The 17,942-nt window shown below is 55.5% G+C and overlaps 1 protein-coding gene across 1 annotated transcript; it reads left to right on the forward strand.

The window, feature by feature from the left end:
• The first annotated feature begins 13,493 nt into the window (after nt 1–13,493).
• On the forward strand, nt 13,494–17,718 carry MSX1 (msh homeobox 1). The gene is made up of 2 exons (XM_059065947.2): nt 13,494–14,195; nt 16,549–17,718. The coding sequence occupies exons 1-2, from the start codon at nt 13,727–13,729 to the stop codon at nt 16,989–16,991; spliced, it is 912 nt and encodes a 303-aa protein (XP_058921930.1). The 5' UTR covers nt 13,494–13,726; the 3' UTR covers nt 16,992–17,718.
• Nucleotides 17,719–17,942: the final 224 nt, after the last annotated feature.

The raw sequence follows: 17,942 nt of genomic DNA on the forward strand, positions 1-17,942 counted from the left end.
GGACAGTGGTTAGTTCTAGAGTCAGACAGATACTATTTCTGAATCTTTCTAAGCTTCAGTTTCCTCATCTGTGAAATGGGTATAAGGATACTCATCAGCTAATGCACAAAATTGTGCAAGGGCTTCGAAAAAGGACACGAAGTCACTGTGTCCTTTCAAGGAGCTGTGGGACCCAGGAGTTGCTATTGCCGTCATTCTGTTCTGAGTTTACTGCTTTTAGAGCCTGGGTGTCCAGCAGCACCACAGAGCTCCCTGGGTAAAGAGGAGGACACACATACATCCTGTCGTGGGTTGCATTCTGTCCCCACAAAAGACATGTTGAAGTCCTAACCACCCATACCTGTGAATGGGACCTTATTTGAAAATAGCATCTTTGCAGAAGTGATCAAGATGAGGTGCCACTGGAGGATTGTGGTACCTTAATCCAATATAACTGCTGTCCTTTTAAGAAGAGAGAAATTTGGACACACACACAGAGGGAAGACGATGTGAAGACATACATGGAGGTGACAGAGCAGAGATTGGGCTGATGCAGCTGTAAGCCACAGAACGCCAAGGATTGCTGGCAACGACAAGGCCAGGAAGAGGCAAGGAAGAATTCTACCTAGAGTCTCGGGGACAGTGTAGCCCTGCTGACACCTTGATCACCGGCTTCTAGTCTCTAGAACTGTGAGAAAACAAATTGCATTCTGGGTACTTCATGGGAAACGAATACACTCCCTAATAGGACAACTTCACATCAAAGTCTGATGTACAGTGGGGATACCACTTTGCTGAGTGACCTTCAGCAAGTCACTCAGCCCATTCTCCCAGAAATATGGGACTATGAGGCCACCTCGCAAGCCAGACGTGAAGAATACGTGGCATCCCGTCTGTGAAGTGGTCAGCACAGCTGATGCGATTATTGAAGCCATGGCATGATTCCGTAGCATTGATTTTTACTTTTTTAAAGTTCTCATTGGGAAGCCCTGCGTCTCCACTCAGGAGGGCCCTGGCACCCAGGAGAAGGAGGCAGAGCTCCTCAAAGTTTCCTCTTTGAAGACCCCCTTCCCACCCCGGGGGGTTTACACATGCACAGCACCCCCAAGCAGAGCAAGGGGCAGGAGCCACTTTGATGGACCCTCATCTCCTCCTCTTCCTGCTCCTCTTCCTCCCTCTCGCCCTTTTCTCTGGGCTCCCGCCCTTGCTGAGACCCAGCCACTGGCTTGGGATTGTTCTGCCCCGGATGCATCAGCTGTGCAGAGGGACCTGCTTCTCCCACCTTTGATGTCAGAGCACGTGTGGGGAGGGGGAAGGCAAGGGAGACCCTTCCTGTGAGGGGTGGGGGCAGGGAGGACATGCAGAACATTGTTTTCCTTTCCTTTGGGTTTCACAAGCCTTTCCAGTCTTCCCCCCAAAGCAACAACTGCCACTTTTTGCAAGGTTCAAGTCCTTGCTCACCCTCCAGTAGCTGAGTGACCTTGGGCAAGTTACCCCATCACATCACCCTCATCGCTTTGGCCATCTGTGAAATGGACACCGCAGCACGGACCCCATGTGGCTGGGAGGATTAAATGAGGTAACGTGCCTGCACATCGTGGGCGTTTGGCAAGTTTCATGGTGGTGATTACTCCATCATTAATATTCTCCACGTGCCTGAGGTCAGAAGCAAACACTAAGCCCCTCACCTCAGACCACAGCTGCTCAGTGCCTCTGTTTTCCCATCTGTTGAATGGGTTAATGGTGCCTGGGTTTAAGGCTGTTGGGTGCACTTAACACAGAGCCGATATCACTTACTTCTCTGCCTTCCCTTCTTATTACCCTTCTTTGCATCATGAGGGTAAAATCTTAACATTAGCCCCCAAAATTCTTCCAAATTTGCCTTCCAAGTTGGAAAGTCTACAACACACCCTCACAGGCAACCCAGCCTCAGGAGAATCTCGGGGAAGGTTTTTCCTCTTTGCACTCAGAAAGGAGAACTAACACGCCTGCCTGTGATCTGGGGAGAGGCATGCTGGGCTGGCTTTTGTTTTTCTAGAAGGGTTGTAAACACAGGATAATGAGGGCTTGAGAAGACAGCTTTAATGACTGTTATTGCTGGGAAAACAGAGTCCATGGAAGCCCCAAACAGGCCCGTGCCCTCCCCAACCAAAAGCCCAGAGTGTCTGGGAATGCTGGAGGGCAGTCAGGGTTGCCACGGAGCCTTGGGGTCACCTCTCTGACCTTCAAACGCTACACAACCTGCCCCTTTCCCCCTCCTGCCTCTGCTCTTCCTCCCACCTGGACCGGCGTATTCTCCTCCACTCAGCATGTCCAAACTCTGTCTGTTTTCCCACACCCACACTCTGGCACAGGCTGCCCTGTACCCCAGTGTCCTTCTGGCACCAGCTCCTGTGAAGAAAACACCCCGTTTGAACCTACACCACCATCCTCCCAAACATAGCACCTGGATCAAGTCCAAGAATGTCAGTCAACGAGCTGCCAGCCTCTGGCTGGGGACTTAGGGCAGGGACAAGGGAGTTCTCTTGGGAATGTGAAAGGTTCCTGAGCTGTGTGACAATGGGGCAATGTCTTGATCTCTATGGGCCTTGGCTTTGCACCTGCAAAAAGCTCCAATATCTCCTGGTCAGGTCAGACAGTCATTGCAAGGCTCAGATGAAATAGCAGATGGGAAGCGGCTTTATCTTCTGGGGTGAGTTATCAAAACCTGGCACCAAGGCTGCGTCCTTTTGCATCACTCTATTTGCTGACAAGAATCTTCTGGAAAGCCCACTGAGCTCTTTTGATCAGAAAAAAACTTTCAATGCAGGCTTCCTCAGTGCCAGCCACTGCACCAAATACCGCACGTGCTTTGTCTTATTTCTCACAGCAGAAAGTGGGTAGACTTATTAGGTCCATTTTGCAGATGAGAAAATAGAGACATGCAGAGGTCAGTAACTTTCTTAAAATCATGGCAACTATGCAGGAGATTTATTCAGTCGTTCACAAGTATTTATTGAGCAATTGCTATATGCTGGGCCCTGCGCTAGGTGATGGAGAGACAGTCGAGAGCAAAATAAAGCATTTGCCCGTAGGGGGCTGAATTTGAAGGGTGAGAGACAGATAACAGAGATAATAATAAGATGTTGGATGGCGATGCATGCTACGGAAAACAATAAAGCAGGCTGGAGGGAGTGAATGAGTGGGAGAAGGTGTTCAGGGGAGCCTTCTCTGAAAAGGTGACACATGAATGGAGATCGGGAGGGAAGTGAGGGATGGAGCTGAGGGAGAACATTTCAGGTGTCCCTCCCGGGGCAGGAGTGTTTGGGCACCAGCAAGGGGCCCAGGGTGGCTGCTTATGGAGCAGATTTGGAGGCAAAGGGAGAGGGGGCTAGATAACTTTGGGAGGTGTGGGGAGGAGAGAGCAGAGCAGGTAGAGCCCCGTGGGCCCAAGTGAGCCGATCGCTGACTGTGTCATTGCACTCTGCCCCTCCCCACACCCCACAGGTGCAGGACCCTGACCCTGACCCTGACCCAGGAACTGTCCTCAGGGCACCGTGAGGTGGAAAGAACACGGGCTTTGGGACCTTAGGGCTGGGTTGGGATGCTGTCTCCAGATGTTGGCCCATCTAAGTCACTGTAGCTCTCAGGACCCTTCCTCACCTATTAAGGGGACACAACAGTGCCCATCTCCCAGGTTTGGAGGACCCACCTCGGGGTTGTTGTGATGGCAGAACCCGACTCCCGGATCACTAAATCCCTCTGAGCACTTAGGAGGTATTCCTCTTCATTTAAGCTTCTCCCAGAATGAGAGAGGGAGACAGGAGAGGGTCAGGAACTCCTCCAAGGGCACAAAGTTGGAAGGGATGGAGCCCGGATTTGAACCCAAGGAGCAAACTACCAGAAGGAGGCTGTTCCAGGTGCCGAAGGTGGCTTCCGCCTGGGCTCTCTCACTCACTCGCCTGTCCCCGACTCACCATCTGAGCTGGCATCCCCTTACCTGGCAATCAGGCTCTGGGCTGGCTCCAGTTATTGGAGGCCCTGAGGGGTCTGTTTAAACAAGTGTGTCTGAGCAGGAAAATCAAACAGACAGGGACCCTCCAGGGCTGCCGGGGGACCACCACTGGGACCACGCCTGAACCTGATAAGGCCAGATCTATTTTCACTTAATTGGGCTGCGTCCCAGGACCCACGATTTGATCAGATAGGAGGTCTCCGCGGGGATGGAAAGGGTCCGTTTCAGGTGGGGTTGCCCTGTATCCCTGGCTGGGAAGCCCAAGAGCATTGGGGGCACCCCCGGCTGGGGAGGGCCCCCATGAGAGTTTGCTCATTCCTGCAGGAAACGTTGGGAAAGAGGCCGTCTGGAGCATAATTCTCCCCCACCAGGAAGGCCCAGGGAGGGAAATTTGACCTTCCCGGAAGGGTGGGACCTCTGGATGAAAGTCACATTGCCACATCCTCCCAGCATCCAGCAGTCACCACAGTCAGTGTCTGACACACAGGGAGAAACACGCAGCCAGGGAAGGTCCTGCCGGGTGGAGGCGGCCAGCTGGCCAGGGGCATGCCGCTGGACTTGGAGTCCATGCTGCTGGACTTGGAGTCCATGCAGGCCTTTCTGAGTGACACCAAAAAGCACATGTTGTTTGATCCCACTGGGCCTGAACTCCCTATCTTGAAAGGAAGAGGCAGCTAGAACTCAACTTCATGTTTAAAGGAGGTTTAAACTCAGCAGAGCCAGCAACTGAGTGTTCTTTTTAAAACGTCAATCATGAACCATTTGATCAGCACTAAAATGGACTGTTTTTACCCTTGACCCCAAGGCTCAGGTCTCTGGCCCTAAAGTGTCTGACCTGATGGGGATGCTCTGGGTTAGGGGTCTGTCTTGTGCCGAAGGTTTGACACTGCCTGCTCGTCATCCATTCACCTCTCCTCTGAAGTGTCCCCTCTTTATGCCAGGCCCTGTCCTAGTGCCAGGGGGCCCACACAAGCTTGCTCTGGAGAGCCACCCCAGAGGGTATGCCCAGGGATCAGAGCTGGGGCAACTGGAAGCACCAGGCCCTGTGGGTGGGCCAGGCTTTGCAGCCTTCTTGCCCTTTCCCCATCAGGGAGTCCAGAGCAGGAGGCTCCAAAGTGAGGTACATCCATGCAGTGGGGCACCCTGAGAATCCCCTGGGTGCCATGAGAAATCTTAGAACATTTTATATTTTTTATGTTGGTTTTTGCTCATAAACGATTTAACTCCAGCTTTCCCATATGTAAACCAAGGATAAAAATAGAGTTGTCGTCAGGATTAAATGAATTAAGACACGTTAAGAGCTCAGAACAGTGCTTTGCAATAGTAATTGTCAATAGGTGTTAACTATTATTAGTGGGACTTAGGATTCGTCATCCTGGCAATTCAGCTCCTCAGTTCTCCAGTTTCCTTGGACTCATATCCTCCTCATACAACCTCAGGGAGGACGGCAAAGTGGGGCTTGGCATGTCCATTACACGGATGCAGCAACTGAAATCCAGGCAGGGGTTGTCATTCACCCTGTTACACACCTCCTCTGAGGCCATGGGCAGGGCCAGGACTCCCCGGAGTCCAGAGGGGCGTGGCATGGCGAGGGGCGTGGCCCTATAGGGAGTCGTGGCCCTGCCCCTTCCAAGCGCACTTAGAACTTGCGGGTGTGAAGACGTCTAGTCTGGATCCAGCCCAAACTCGCTGGCAGTGGGGGAAGACAGAACTGAATCAAAACCGCAGGCATTTACAACATCCACGGCCCATCTACGCCGTGCAGAGGCTGAGAGTGGGACAACAAAAACTCCCCCTCTTTTCTACATGCGTGGCGCAGTGGAAATGAGCAGTGACGCCGTTTCCAGTCCTGGTGTCCCCGATGCCCAGCTGTGCGGCCTGGAATGTGCTCGGTTTTCTCATCTGGAAAGTGGGATGGCCATCTCGGGAGCTGTTGTGAGCATTAACTGTGCTGATGCATTGAAAGCACCTAGCACATAGTAGGTGTTCAGTCAAAGCGGGTTCACTCCAGCCCGCCCTGGCTCCAAGAACCAAACCCTGTCCCAGGGCTCCGCAAGCCCATGCCCCAGCCCTTGCTGGAGAGAGGGGACAGATGCTCCCTGAACCTACCAGGGTCAGAGTGCACCAGGGTACACCACACTTTACAGTCTTTTGCATCTGAGCTCTCAAAAATGGACAGGGTCCTCTGTGAGGTCGCAGAGGTGCAAGTCACTGGTCACAGTTGGAACATCCGGGTTTCCTGACCTTCCTGGGGGCTGGGAAGGATGAGCACTAGGTAAGGCATTGGGCAACCTACATTTAGTGCCAGTTCTGTCCGTTTCTGGCTCCGAGACTATGGGAAAAAGACTCCCTTTTGGGTCTCAGTTTCCCTATCTATGGAACATGTGTTCCATAATGCAATGATTGAGCGCCTACTGCACGCCGGAGGCTTTCCAGCCACTGTCTCCCCTAGCCCTCCGCCCTACCCAGGAGGGTGGCACGCAGCTCATTTCAAATGATGAGCATCCCTCGTTCATGCTCATGGGCAAGGAAAGGGAGGTCCAAGGATTGCGAAGGCAGGAAGGGAACAGTATAGGGTAGAGGCGAGGCACCGCCTTTTCCGAACACCTGAGGGTAGTAAGGGTACAGAGACCTGGGGCGGCCTGGCTCGTGCTCCTGCAAGCCCTTAGGAGGAGACTTGAGTAGCCAGGAGGGAACTGGCTGGCGTCGGGTCTAAGTGCCCCGCGCTGGGTCAAGGGCAGGGGCAGGGCCAACTGCTTCTGCCTACAGACCTGCTGCTTGCTGTTCTCCACTGGTCCCCGTGGGTTCCCCGGCCACTCCTGCCCTCGCCTCAGCGTGCCCTGCATTCGCAGGCCGTTTCCTCCCTCAGGTTCTGGAACGGTGGGAGGGAAGGACTCTTAGCTGGCACCTTGAGGTCTGCCGAGCCTGCTGGGTGCCCGCGGAGCCCCATTCAGCCTCTGTCACCCTCCTTTTCCATCCTCCTGACAACCCTAGAGGGAAGCTATATTGTGGGGCTCACGGTCCAGATGGGGAAACTGAGGCTCAGAAGAGAAATTACTAGCTCCGGGCCATGGGCAGTAGAGGCAGGAGCCTGGTGGGCGGGGAGGAGCCCTTCCTGCAGCTCCAAAGATGCCAACTGCTGCTCCAGAAATGGGAAACTATCTGCAGAGAGAACTCGCCGGAGTCGCATTAGCTTCTGAGTGACTTGAGGGCAGTGACTCCTACTGAATCATGGGTTGGTGGGGAGGCGACAGGCTGCAAGAAAGACAGAAAAAGGGAAAGAGGGGAGGGGAGGGGTGGGAAGAAACATGGTAATAGAGACGGAACGACACAGAGACAGCAGAGAGATGAAGAGACGGAGGTTGCCAGATCCACCGGCAGAGACCAAGAGAGACACACTTGAGACCAAGACCAGGGACCCGAGGGAGAGAGACCGCGGAGAGAAAGAGGGGCAGAGGTGGGAATCGCCGTGAGAGGGGCCCGGGGGCCTCCCAGACCACCTAGCCCCACCCGCAGCCCCACCCCCGTTCCTCTCCAGATTGTAGGGACCCCTCCTGGTCACCAAAGGGCCGGATCCCTTGCCCGAGAACTCGGCACAGTCCCGTCGGCTGCCCAGCCACGGCGGGGTGCAGGCCACACTTAGGAGGACACTCCCTGAGCTCCCCTCAACTGCTCTCTTTTCCCGTCTCAGCTCTGGCCTTCCTAGGCATCCCAAACTCTCTGTCCATCCCACTCAATACCTAGGTCTTTCAAAAGTCCCAGGATCGTAGAGGCTCCTCGGCTCTCGGCATCGCTGTATCCATCGCTGTATCCTCCGCCATCTCCGAGGCTGTGTGTCTTTTTGCCTGTGTCCGTTGATCACTGTTCCTGCCCATCTCCGCCCAGTCTGGTCTTTCGCTCAGTCTCTTTCCCCCGGTTGTCGAGCTGGGGGTGAAATATGAGGTTTCCCACCTGCATAGGCAACCTTAGAGGAGGAATTTGCAAGTCGAGAGGAAGGCCCCAGAACCCCCTGGATGCCTCAGAGCACCTCCAAGTGCTCACAGCGCTGGGAAGCTGCCACAGCGCGAAGTCCGGCAGTATGGCCACGGCGGGAGGGCCAAGCTCAGCGTCTCTGAGCTGGGGAACAGAGTTCCCATTTTAAAGCCGACAAACCGAGGCTCGGAAAAAATGGCCTTCAGCTGGTGAAGCAGCTTGCAGCCCGGATCTGTTTTCTTCTCGGAGACACCTGAGATCCTCCACATTTGATAAATTCATGGGAAATCTGGACAGTTTTCAAGACTCGAGAATGTGGTGGGCGGGGAGGGGGAGCAGGAGAGAAGAATAGTAAGTGATGGACCCAAAACCCATTTTCTGGATTGGGGGCGGGACTGGGAGGCGGTGCCGCCAAATCCTGACAGCACCCTCTGTATTTTAATGCGTTTCGTCTTTTGACAGCTCAGTGAGAGGAGACAGCTATAGCGAGTGAAAAGAGTAGTTTGGGGATTCAGACCACCTGTGTCCAGATCCTGGCGCCACCACCAACTAGCTGTGTGACCCTGGGCAAGACACTTAACCTCTCTGATTCTATTCTCTCATCTGGAAGTGGGGGGAAAGCCTGTAGTAATACCTATCTCCCAGAGTAGAGAGGATTAAATCGGGGAAGGTTTGTGAAACCTCTGACAAGAACCCTGACACCCAACTCAAAAAAAGTCAATTCTCTTCCTCCCATTCCTTCCAACCCTTGCACGTCCAGGCCCCTGCCGGAACTGAGATGGGGGCCTCGGTGGGCTGGGCAGAGCCTGGGGGGAGAAGGGCGAGCCTTCCTCGGCCCAGGGTGGGCAGAGCCGGGATAGAAGATGTTTGGTCGGCCCCTGGAGCCTCGGGGTCTGCCTGACATCTCCAGGCTTAAATAACCGTGCGCCTTTGTTATTCGTCGGCAGCAAAGTGGTTCGTTACGCCTGATTGGTCTAATTGCTTTGAAATGGGATATATTATCTATAATTATAGAGCTCTAGGAGGAGCCGGCCGGCCTCCGCTTTCATCTTCCCCAAGTGCACCCTCATGTCGCGATCACATTATTTTGGGCCATTTGAAAGGGGGGCCCCTCTCTTCCCCGCGGATCTAGACCCCCTCATCCCCTTCCGAATTTAAAGACACAAGGAAGCCCCGGCCAGCTCAGGAGGAAAGAAGTAAGGGGGGAGGGGGTGGAAGGGCAGGGCGGGAAGCGGAAGAAACGGGGAGTCGGGCTTGTCGATTTCTCCCAGTGAAATCCTCCAGTCTTGGGCAGTTCCACCCACAAGTTGGGCCCACTTAAGCGGAGGAACGGGAAAGAAGGAGAAAATGGTTTTTACTAGTAGCTTGCCCCCCCTTCGCATTAAAAAGAGCACCACAACTCTTAAAAGGTATAAGTTCTGCCCAGGTCCCAGGAAAGCAGAAAGCTTTTTGCTCCGAATTTGTGCCGTGGATATTCAGGCAATAGCTGAAGACTCCCTGGAGTTCTTAGCTCTCCGGAGTCTTTCTCTGGAAAGCTGTGAAATCCTCCCGAAGGATACCATCAGTGACTCCCGGACAGTTTCCCAAACCTCTGACTCCTAGCCGTTCACTTCTAGGCGACAGAGACCAAAAGACTGGAGAACTCCGGTCGGGAGGCCCCCTCCGCAAGTTGGGGGATCCCGGGGTGGTGCTTTCTGTCTACCCGTCAACCCCCCTTACCTCCAGGACAAAATACCTCCCCTCTCTCCCCCTCCGTCGCCCTCCTGGAGATTGGTGAATTCCCACCAAAATAAATCGTTCCGGGTAATCGGTTTTCATAGCACATTCATTCTATTAAAGAGGACTGTTTGGGGCTCGCTAATTGCCGGGGGATCCCACTGAGCTGCACATTTTAAAAATGCACGCGGGATTCCTGGGTCGAGGCCACAAAATGCATTGGGAAAGGGGGGAGGGGGCGTAAACAAAAACCCGACGGAGGTGACAACGAATGCCGAAGTGAGGGACCAGCCTGCAGGCTCTTCGAATCCGTGCGCAATAACCAGATAGTGACGGCGGTCTTTACAATGGGGTCCCTCTCAAAACAAATCTTTGCCCACGAGGGGGGAGTCTTAAAACACCACCCTTCCTCTGCAGCCACGCAGTCCCGTAAAATAGGCGTTTTGCGGGGGAAAAAAAAGAAAGAAAGAACACCACCACCAGTCGCCCAGAGAGTGGCCGCAGGACACACCCTCTTTAGGAACCGAAATGCTGAGGTGATCTGTTCGGGGCATGGAGGGTGCTTTAAGATGCCCCGGAATGAGGGATGTAGGAGCCAGGCGGGAGAGGTGGGGAGGGGAGCGGAGTGCGCGAGGACGGAAGCCTAGCGCCAGTCCCGGAGCTTTATCTGCTGCGGGCCAGCCTTGCCTTTGCCAGGCATGAATTACAGCCCCGCTTTCTTGGCTGCAGCGGCCACGCGGAGAAATGCCGGGAGTAGAAGCGCCTGGGGGTTAGTGCTGGCGGCGAGATAACAGGCGCAGCCCCCGGCCCTGTCAGCTCTCGGAACCCGCCAACCGGGAAATCCGAAAAGGCCCAGACGAAAATAAACGCAGAGAAGGCTCCCTCTCACTGCCCCAAACTTGTGCCTTTCCTCCCGCGGGAACAACACGCCCCGGGAGACAGATGGATATTTTGGTTTTTTTTCTCTAAGTCCCTTCTCTGAGACCGTGGGTATCTTTTTCCCGCAGCCCAGTGGCGGATCGGTGGAAGAACCCCGCGCGATTCTGAGCACGGACTCCACGTGGAATCCACTCTGAACCCCTTTCCCTCTGCAGACACTCTTCTCGCCTTGCACGGGCGCTGCGGTCAACCCACCGCGCCGAGCCAGAACAGACACGAACCCAGACCGAACCTAAAAAGATGCCGTGGGGTTCGGGACGGGCTCCCGAAGTAGAGGGGCGGGCGGCAGGGCCGGGGGCTGCGGGCGCTGGCGGTTTTCTCCCAGGAGGCGGGGGCGCGACTTCAAGGGCCCCTGAGCCGGCTGCTGCCTTTGATCGGGCCGCCGCTGGCGCCTAAAAACAACATCCTCGTCTGCCTATTAGGCGCGCTGAGGGATCGTGACAGATTGTTTATCCCCGCAATTAGCGATGCGGCCCTTCTCCCGCCGCCCGGCCGCCCGATCCCCGGCCCGCGGCCTGGCCTTGCTGCGCCCGCCGGACACAGCCCTGAGCCCCCTCTGCGCCGCGCGCCTGCACTCTCGGGGTTCGAGCCCCAGCTCCACCTTAAAGCAGGGGTTCTTATCTGGCGGACTCCAAGCGGGTACAGAGCCTTTGAAGTTGCTTTTGCTGATGTGCATTTTCCAGTTATGAAGTTCTTAGTTATATTAGATTTTCAAAGTGATCTGGGAGCCAAACATTTTGCTATGGGAGACGGGGGCGGAACACAGTCCCAACCTAAAGTCCCACTGCTTGCTTTTAAAATGTTGATCCATACAGCCTAGGGGCCTCGGTTTCCTCTCCCTCTTTCAACCGAGTGCAGAGTGAGATTCCGGCTCGCCCGTTCCAGGGAGAGTTTAACTGGAAAGGCGGGCAATAGAAGTCGGCCATCCGGTCTGGGCTGCTAGCAAGGTGTTCGGCCTACAGCCTTGCTGAGTGTCAGGTCGCTCAGCCCTGGCCTTCTATCCTTTGCACCCTCAGGCAAACCTCCAGGGCCCAGGTTTCCCTGCCTGGAGGAAGGACTCTCTATTCTCCGTGCCCCCCCCCCCCCAGAGGTACGGTGCCTTTAGAGAGGCCACGTCCGTGCGCCGCGCCTCTAGCGGGGCCGGACTCGAGCTGGAGGCCCCTGACCCTACCCAATGCTTGTGTTGCAGTTTCGAGAGCGCAAGAAGTCTGGAGAGGCTGCGTAAATTTCACAGACTAGAGTATTCCCGAACCCGCCCAAGGCCTTAACATCGTGGAGCCTGCGGACAGATGGGAGGCTGCCAATGGCCCCGGCGTCCGCAGCCCTACCCCTCCTGCCAGACCCCGGACGCCGTCCGGGTAATAAAGTTCCCTCTCTAGTAATTCATTTTCCTTAATCTGGATGCCCCTAATCTACAGCTTTTATTGCGCCCAGTTAAAAGGCGAGGGAATTCGTTGTCCCTCCGCGCTCGGATAATTACCCCTAAATGGCCACGGCAGCCCCTTGTGTTTCCTGGAGATTAGAACCCCGCAGCCATCAATGGCCGATCCCGGTGAGCCGCCAATCACTGCCGCCGGCTCCCCGGGAGCCGCCGGCCTGGGCCCCGGGATAAGAAACCATAAAGAAGAGGTTCAGAAAACTGCCCAGCCCCGACCTGAGTTTGTGTAGATCCTCCGTCTCCCCACACCCCCAACTCATTTTCCTCTATTTTTTAACAGCAAAAATAAAATCACGTTTCCTCCGAAATTGGCAAAATAAAAATTCTCAAGCCCAGCACCAAGGATCCGTCCGTCCCAGGAGCAGTCCTCTTTTCTTGGCCGTCTCTCCCAAATGTGCCTCCCCCTACCCCTAACACACACACACACACACACACACACACACACACACACACACGCACGCACACACAAGATCAGCGATCCAGAGATAGGGACTGTTATTGTTTTTGCGGACACGCTGATCGAGGTTACGTTAAGGCCAGATCAGTGTTTTGTTGACGTTTCTGTTGGTTTTATATTCAATAAGTTCTATATAAAAAGGACGGGCTTCGTTCCCGAGCCGGTCGTCGGTATAGGTGCTGTAATCCTCCTGAAAGTTCACAGCAGGAAAGTACACATCGGGTATGAAACTCGATTATCCATTCCAGATAACATAATGTATTATTGTTAACATCCATAGCACCACGGGAGCGTGGCTTCTTGGGCAAACTTCAGTCCAGCGCTTAGGAGACAAAGGCCCACTTTTACGCAGAGGTAAAGTTTTCAAGATTGAAACAGAAGAAAATGAATGTTTAAAGAAGAAATTAATGTTATGTCTTTCTACTATAATAAATAACCCTGCAGATTTTTTAAACTATAAAAAGAATATATAAGAAATGGCTTCAACACAAATTATCGTAGTAGAGAAGAGGGGAGGCACATATTGGAGGAGGACTATCCTCCACTATCCACTGGGTAGAAACAGACACAGCAACTGACTGAACAGAAAGGTAAGGGGAGAGGTAGGAGAGAGAAACAGGAAAGGAGTAGAGAAAAAACGCAGGAATTGGGAAAGAGGAGCGATAAAGGAAGGGGAGGAGAGGGAAGAGCAGAAGAGAAGGACTGAGAACAAGGGAAAGTCCCCCAGGAACACAGTAAAATAGACACCTAGGAAGAACCACACAGGGACAAGCGGCGCGGCCTTTAGCGCAGAGGAACGTTTCTCGAGCGCCCCCTCCCCTCCTCTGCCCTCCCGGGGCCAGACCCAGCCCTGCGCGCCCCGAGGCCCAGCGCGCCTCCGAGCGAGTCCGCCGGAGCGGGGCCCAATGGATCGCGCCGGGACCGCCCCCTCGCGCTCTGATTGGCCGCCGCCGCACTGGCCTCGCCTTATTAACAAGTTCTCTGGGGAGCTGCGGCCCGACCCGGAGCCGGCTGGTGCGCCCGGGAACTCGGCCTGCGCGGCGGCGCCAGCGGATAACCAGGCCCAGAGCGCCGGAGCTGGTCTTCTGGGGAGGGGCGTGAGGCGCGCGCGGGAGGGCCCGCCCGGCCAGGGCCCCGGGCAATCCCAGAGTCCGGCCGCGCTCCCAGCCCGCCCGAAGCTCATGCCCGGCGGCTGGCCGGAGCTGAGGCTGGAGGGGGGGCCCGGCTCTGCATGGCCCCGGCTGCTGACATGACTTCTTTGCCACTCGGTGTCAAAGTGGAGGACTCCGCCTTCGGCAAGCCGGCGGGAGGCGGCGGGGGCCAGACCCCCAGCACCACCGCGGCCACGGCGGCCGCCATGGGGGCAGACGAGGAGGGGGCCAAGCCCAAAGTGTCCCCTTCGCTTCTGCCCTTCAGCGTGGAGGCGCTCATGGCCGATCACAGGAAGCCCGGGGCCAAGGACAGCGTCCTGGCGGCCTCTGAGGGCGCACAGGCGGCGGGCGGCTCCGCGCAGCCTCTGGGCTCCCGGCCCGGGTCGTTGGGCGCCCCGGATGCGCCGTCCTCGCCGCGGCCGCTCGGCCATTTCTCAGTGGGAGGACTCCTCAAGCTGCCAGAAGATGCGCTCGTCAAAGCCGAGAGCCCCGAGAAGCCCGAGAGGACCCCGTGGTTGCAGAACCCCCGCTTCTCCCCGCCCCCGGCCAGTGAGTAGCCAGAACCCAGGCGGCGGGGGAGGGGGCCGGCGGGGGTGTGGGACCCGAGGGCGCCAGGCCGCGCGCCGGCGCCTGCTTGTCTCGGGCGTCTGCGTACCTGCAGCCCGGTACCCGGAGCCCGTGCTGCAGATGGGTTGGCGGGGAGGCCGGGGGTTGATGCCTCACCCCACTCCCACCCAGGAAGAGGGTTGAGGCCTGGCTGAGGCCCAGCACTCGGTCCACTTTCGCGGGCTCCTCGCCTTGGCTAGGCGACGCTGCGGATAGGAGTTCACTTGTAGGACACGGGTGTCTGGGCACCCTCTCCTCCTGCCCCACCCACCCCCCAAACGACCCTAGGAGTCCCGCCTGGCTCCTCTTTCAGACCCTAAGCCCTGTTACTTTGCCATTCCCGCAACGGGTGGGTTCTAGGGGTGCGGACACTTTTCCAGTGCGCAGAGTTTCACTTTCTCATAGTAGAAGCCTGGTGCGCCCCCTCCCCTTCTCCAACCCCTCCCCGAAGATATTTCTTTGCCCAAAGTATTTCCGAATCTCTTGCAAAATCCCCGCCCCCCCCCCCCGCTTCGTGTTTCAGGTAGACATTTGGTGCTCTGGGTGGATGGATCATTTAGGGGGAGGGGGCGCTCAGGTTCCAGTGGAGGGGGCGGGGCACCAAGTCAGTTAGTGGGAGGTGCCCCCTCCAACACGGTAGGGAGCTCCCAAATGTCTTGGACTGGGTCATGGAAGCTGACTCCAGCCGCCAAAGACGCCTCCGGGGTCGTTCCAAGGCCTCCCGGCCCCCTGGCTTCTCTGCGCAGCGAACACACTCGGAGATATTTCAGGAGCACGGGAAATTCCCAAGTTTTCCTCGTTTCCTCTGATTATTTTGCGCGGCATAATAGCAACCCGAATTCAATGGCGTGATGCTGAGGAATGATTTTTATCTGGGGATTAAACGTCTTTGAAAGGCCAGCCCCTCCCTGGGCCTAACGGCCGGAGAAGGTGGCCCAGCGCTGGGCTGTTGCTACCGAAGGGAGTGACGTTTCCCTCGGCGCCCGCCCCTCGGGTGGCCCGGCGGAAAGGGAGTCAGGGGCCAACTGCTTCCCGGACTCTCAATGGTCTCGACCAGGGAAGAAGCGGGGATGTTAACACGAGATTTCGTTTGACTCACATCCTGGTGGCCTGAGAGCCCAAAGTATTTTTTTTTTTAAGCGTGCAAAACGCATTGCATAGTTAGGCAAAACCCGCCTGGTGAAACATTCTCGGTTTGAATTAATTTCTCCCCCCAGAGCCGCTGCTGCATAGGCAAAGCGTCCTTTCCAGGACTCGAGGATTCTTTTAGGGCCTGGGTCCTGACCCAAAGTCGACGGGATCTCTGTTGTCCTGGGAATAATTTTGGTCCCTGTTTTAACTGGCCGCAGCTGCTGGGTGTGGCAGGGGTTGAGTGGCCCAGCAGACCCTGTCCTGGACCTGCTTGAGCCCTCTGAGGTGGTGCTCGCTCACAGCCCATCCTTGAGGTATATTTTGAAGTCGTAAGAAAAAGACACCTCGGCACCAGCAGTGTTGATCTCTGCGGACTGAGGCACACCCCCCCCACACACACATTGGAAAGCGACCAGAGGCCAAGGCATTGGGGGTGGGAGAGGCTCAGGAGGCAATTGTGACAATCAGAAGCAGCAGCCCCGTTAAGATGAAGCGCCTCCTCAAACCATGGCACTTTTTATATTTGAGACTTGGCCGTGGTGCAACATTCGTGACATCCGGGGTCGCTCCACCTCCAGTCAGCAGGGACCGAGCTTAGAACCCTGTAGGAACGCATTGTTCCAAGGGAAAGAGTGGAAATCAGAGATCTGGATTCCAGGCCACAGAACGGCCTAGCCCAGTGCTGACCACTTAGTGGGCACAGATAAATGTTCGGCCAACGCCTAAAGCTAAACGTGATCCCGGGCTGGGTGCAGGGCCTCTTTCCGCGCGTTTCACCATTTTAACATCCACCGTCCCAATGTGCGTGGGGTGGCGGTGGAGAAGGCCCCACTGAGAAAGGCCTTCTTAAGCGGCCATCTAGCTTTAAGGGCTGTCCCACCTCTTCCCTTCCCAGTTATTTCGGGCCTTGAACATGGGTACGTGTCACCTGGAATTTTAGTTTCCTCATTTGCAAAAGGTAGACAAGAACGTCTACCCTGAGGGGCTGCGGTGGGAATTGGAGAAAATATTTTCCAAGCGTTTCTCATGGTGCCTGGCGCTGAGGTGCTCCAAGCAAATGAAGAGCGGGTGTTGTAATTTAATATTATTCCCATTTATGGGCCGATGACTCTCCCGCGCCAGCGCTGGTGTCTTAACCTCCTGCGTTTCTCTCTCGGCCCCCTAGGGCGGCTGAGCCCCCCGGCCTGCACCCTGCGCAAGCACAAGACCAACCGCAAGCCGCGGACGCCCTTCACCACAGCCCAGCTGCTGGCGCTGGAGCGCAAGTTCCGCCAGAAGCAGTACCTGTCCATCGCCGAGCGCGCCGAGTTCTCCAGCTCGCTCAGCCTCACGGAGACGCAGGTGAAGATCTGGTTTCAGAACCGCCGCGCCAAGGCCAAGAGACTGCAGGAGGCAGAGCTGGAGAAGCTGAAGATGGCCGCCAAACCCATGCTGCCCCCCGCAGCCTTCGGTCTTTCCTTCCCCCTCGGCGGCCCCGCGGCCGTAGCGGCCGCCGCGGGCGCCTCGCTCTACGGTGCCTCCAGCCCCTTCCAGCGCGCCGCGCTGCCCGTGGCGCCCGTGGGACTCTATACAGCCCACGTAGGCTACAGCATGTACCACCTGACATAGAGGGCCCAGGGTCGCCTACCTGTGGTGCCAGCCGATATCTCCAGCAAGCAGCAGGAACCTTCCCCCAAGGCGCTCCCCTGCTCGGCCCCGCCTGGCTCCTTCCCTTTAACCCCTACACTGCTCTGGTTTCTCCTCTCGGTTGACCCCTGAGTTCACTCTCTGAAGTCTGATCCCCTCCCCCAAAGTGGCTAGAAGCGTCCCATAACGCTCTTCTAGAAGCTAGATCTACCCCCTCGAGTTATAGATGGGGGAACCGAGGCCAGAGAGGCTGAGAAATGTATCCACAGTCCCCAGCAGAGTTAGTGGTTGCACCAGAACTAGAGGCCGTGCCTCCTGCACCAGGCAGGAAAAAGCACAGAGAAATTCATGTCTGAAGATGTCGGAAATGAGAATAGTGGGAGAGAAAGAGAACTTTCCAGGGGAGACGGATCCCAGGTCCTTCCACTGGAAAACTTAAGAGAACTTCAACAGCAAAACACTTGATTTTGGGGGGAGGGATACACAGATGTGTGACAAAGGTAGGTTGAAAGGACCTCTCTCTTACCAGTACCAGAAAGAAATTGTAAAATAAAAATTAAAAATTCTGTTTCTATTTAACAGTACATTTGGGTGGCTCTCAAGATTCCCTTTGGAAGGGATTGTTGTAATATACTGTATATTTGAAATTTTATTATCATTTATATTATAGCTATATTTGTAAAATAAATTAATTTTAAGCTACAAGAAATTATCTCCTTATTGATTTAGTCTTTTAATTTTACTTCTTGCCATCTCTTCACATGTACAGTTGCTTTCAGTTTGATGGTAGTTTGATGCCAGCAACTTTTCAAAGGTGACAACAGGATATTCAGGGACAGAGGGGGGGTGTATTTTTGAACACACAGGACAGATCTGCGTTAGCAAAGTCAAGTGGAGAATTGAAGCAATTACCTAGGATAATTAGGCTCAATT

Source organism: Kogia breviceps, chromosome 6 (genome assembly GCF_026419965.1).
Source record: "Kogia breviceps isolate mKogBre1 chromosome 6, mKogBre1 haplotype 1, whole genome shotgun sequence".
NCBI classification, from domain to species: domain Eukaryota; kingdom Metazoa; phylum Chordata; class Mammalia; order Artiodactyla; family Physeteridae; genus Kogia; species Kogia breviceps.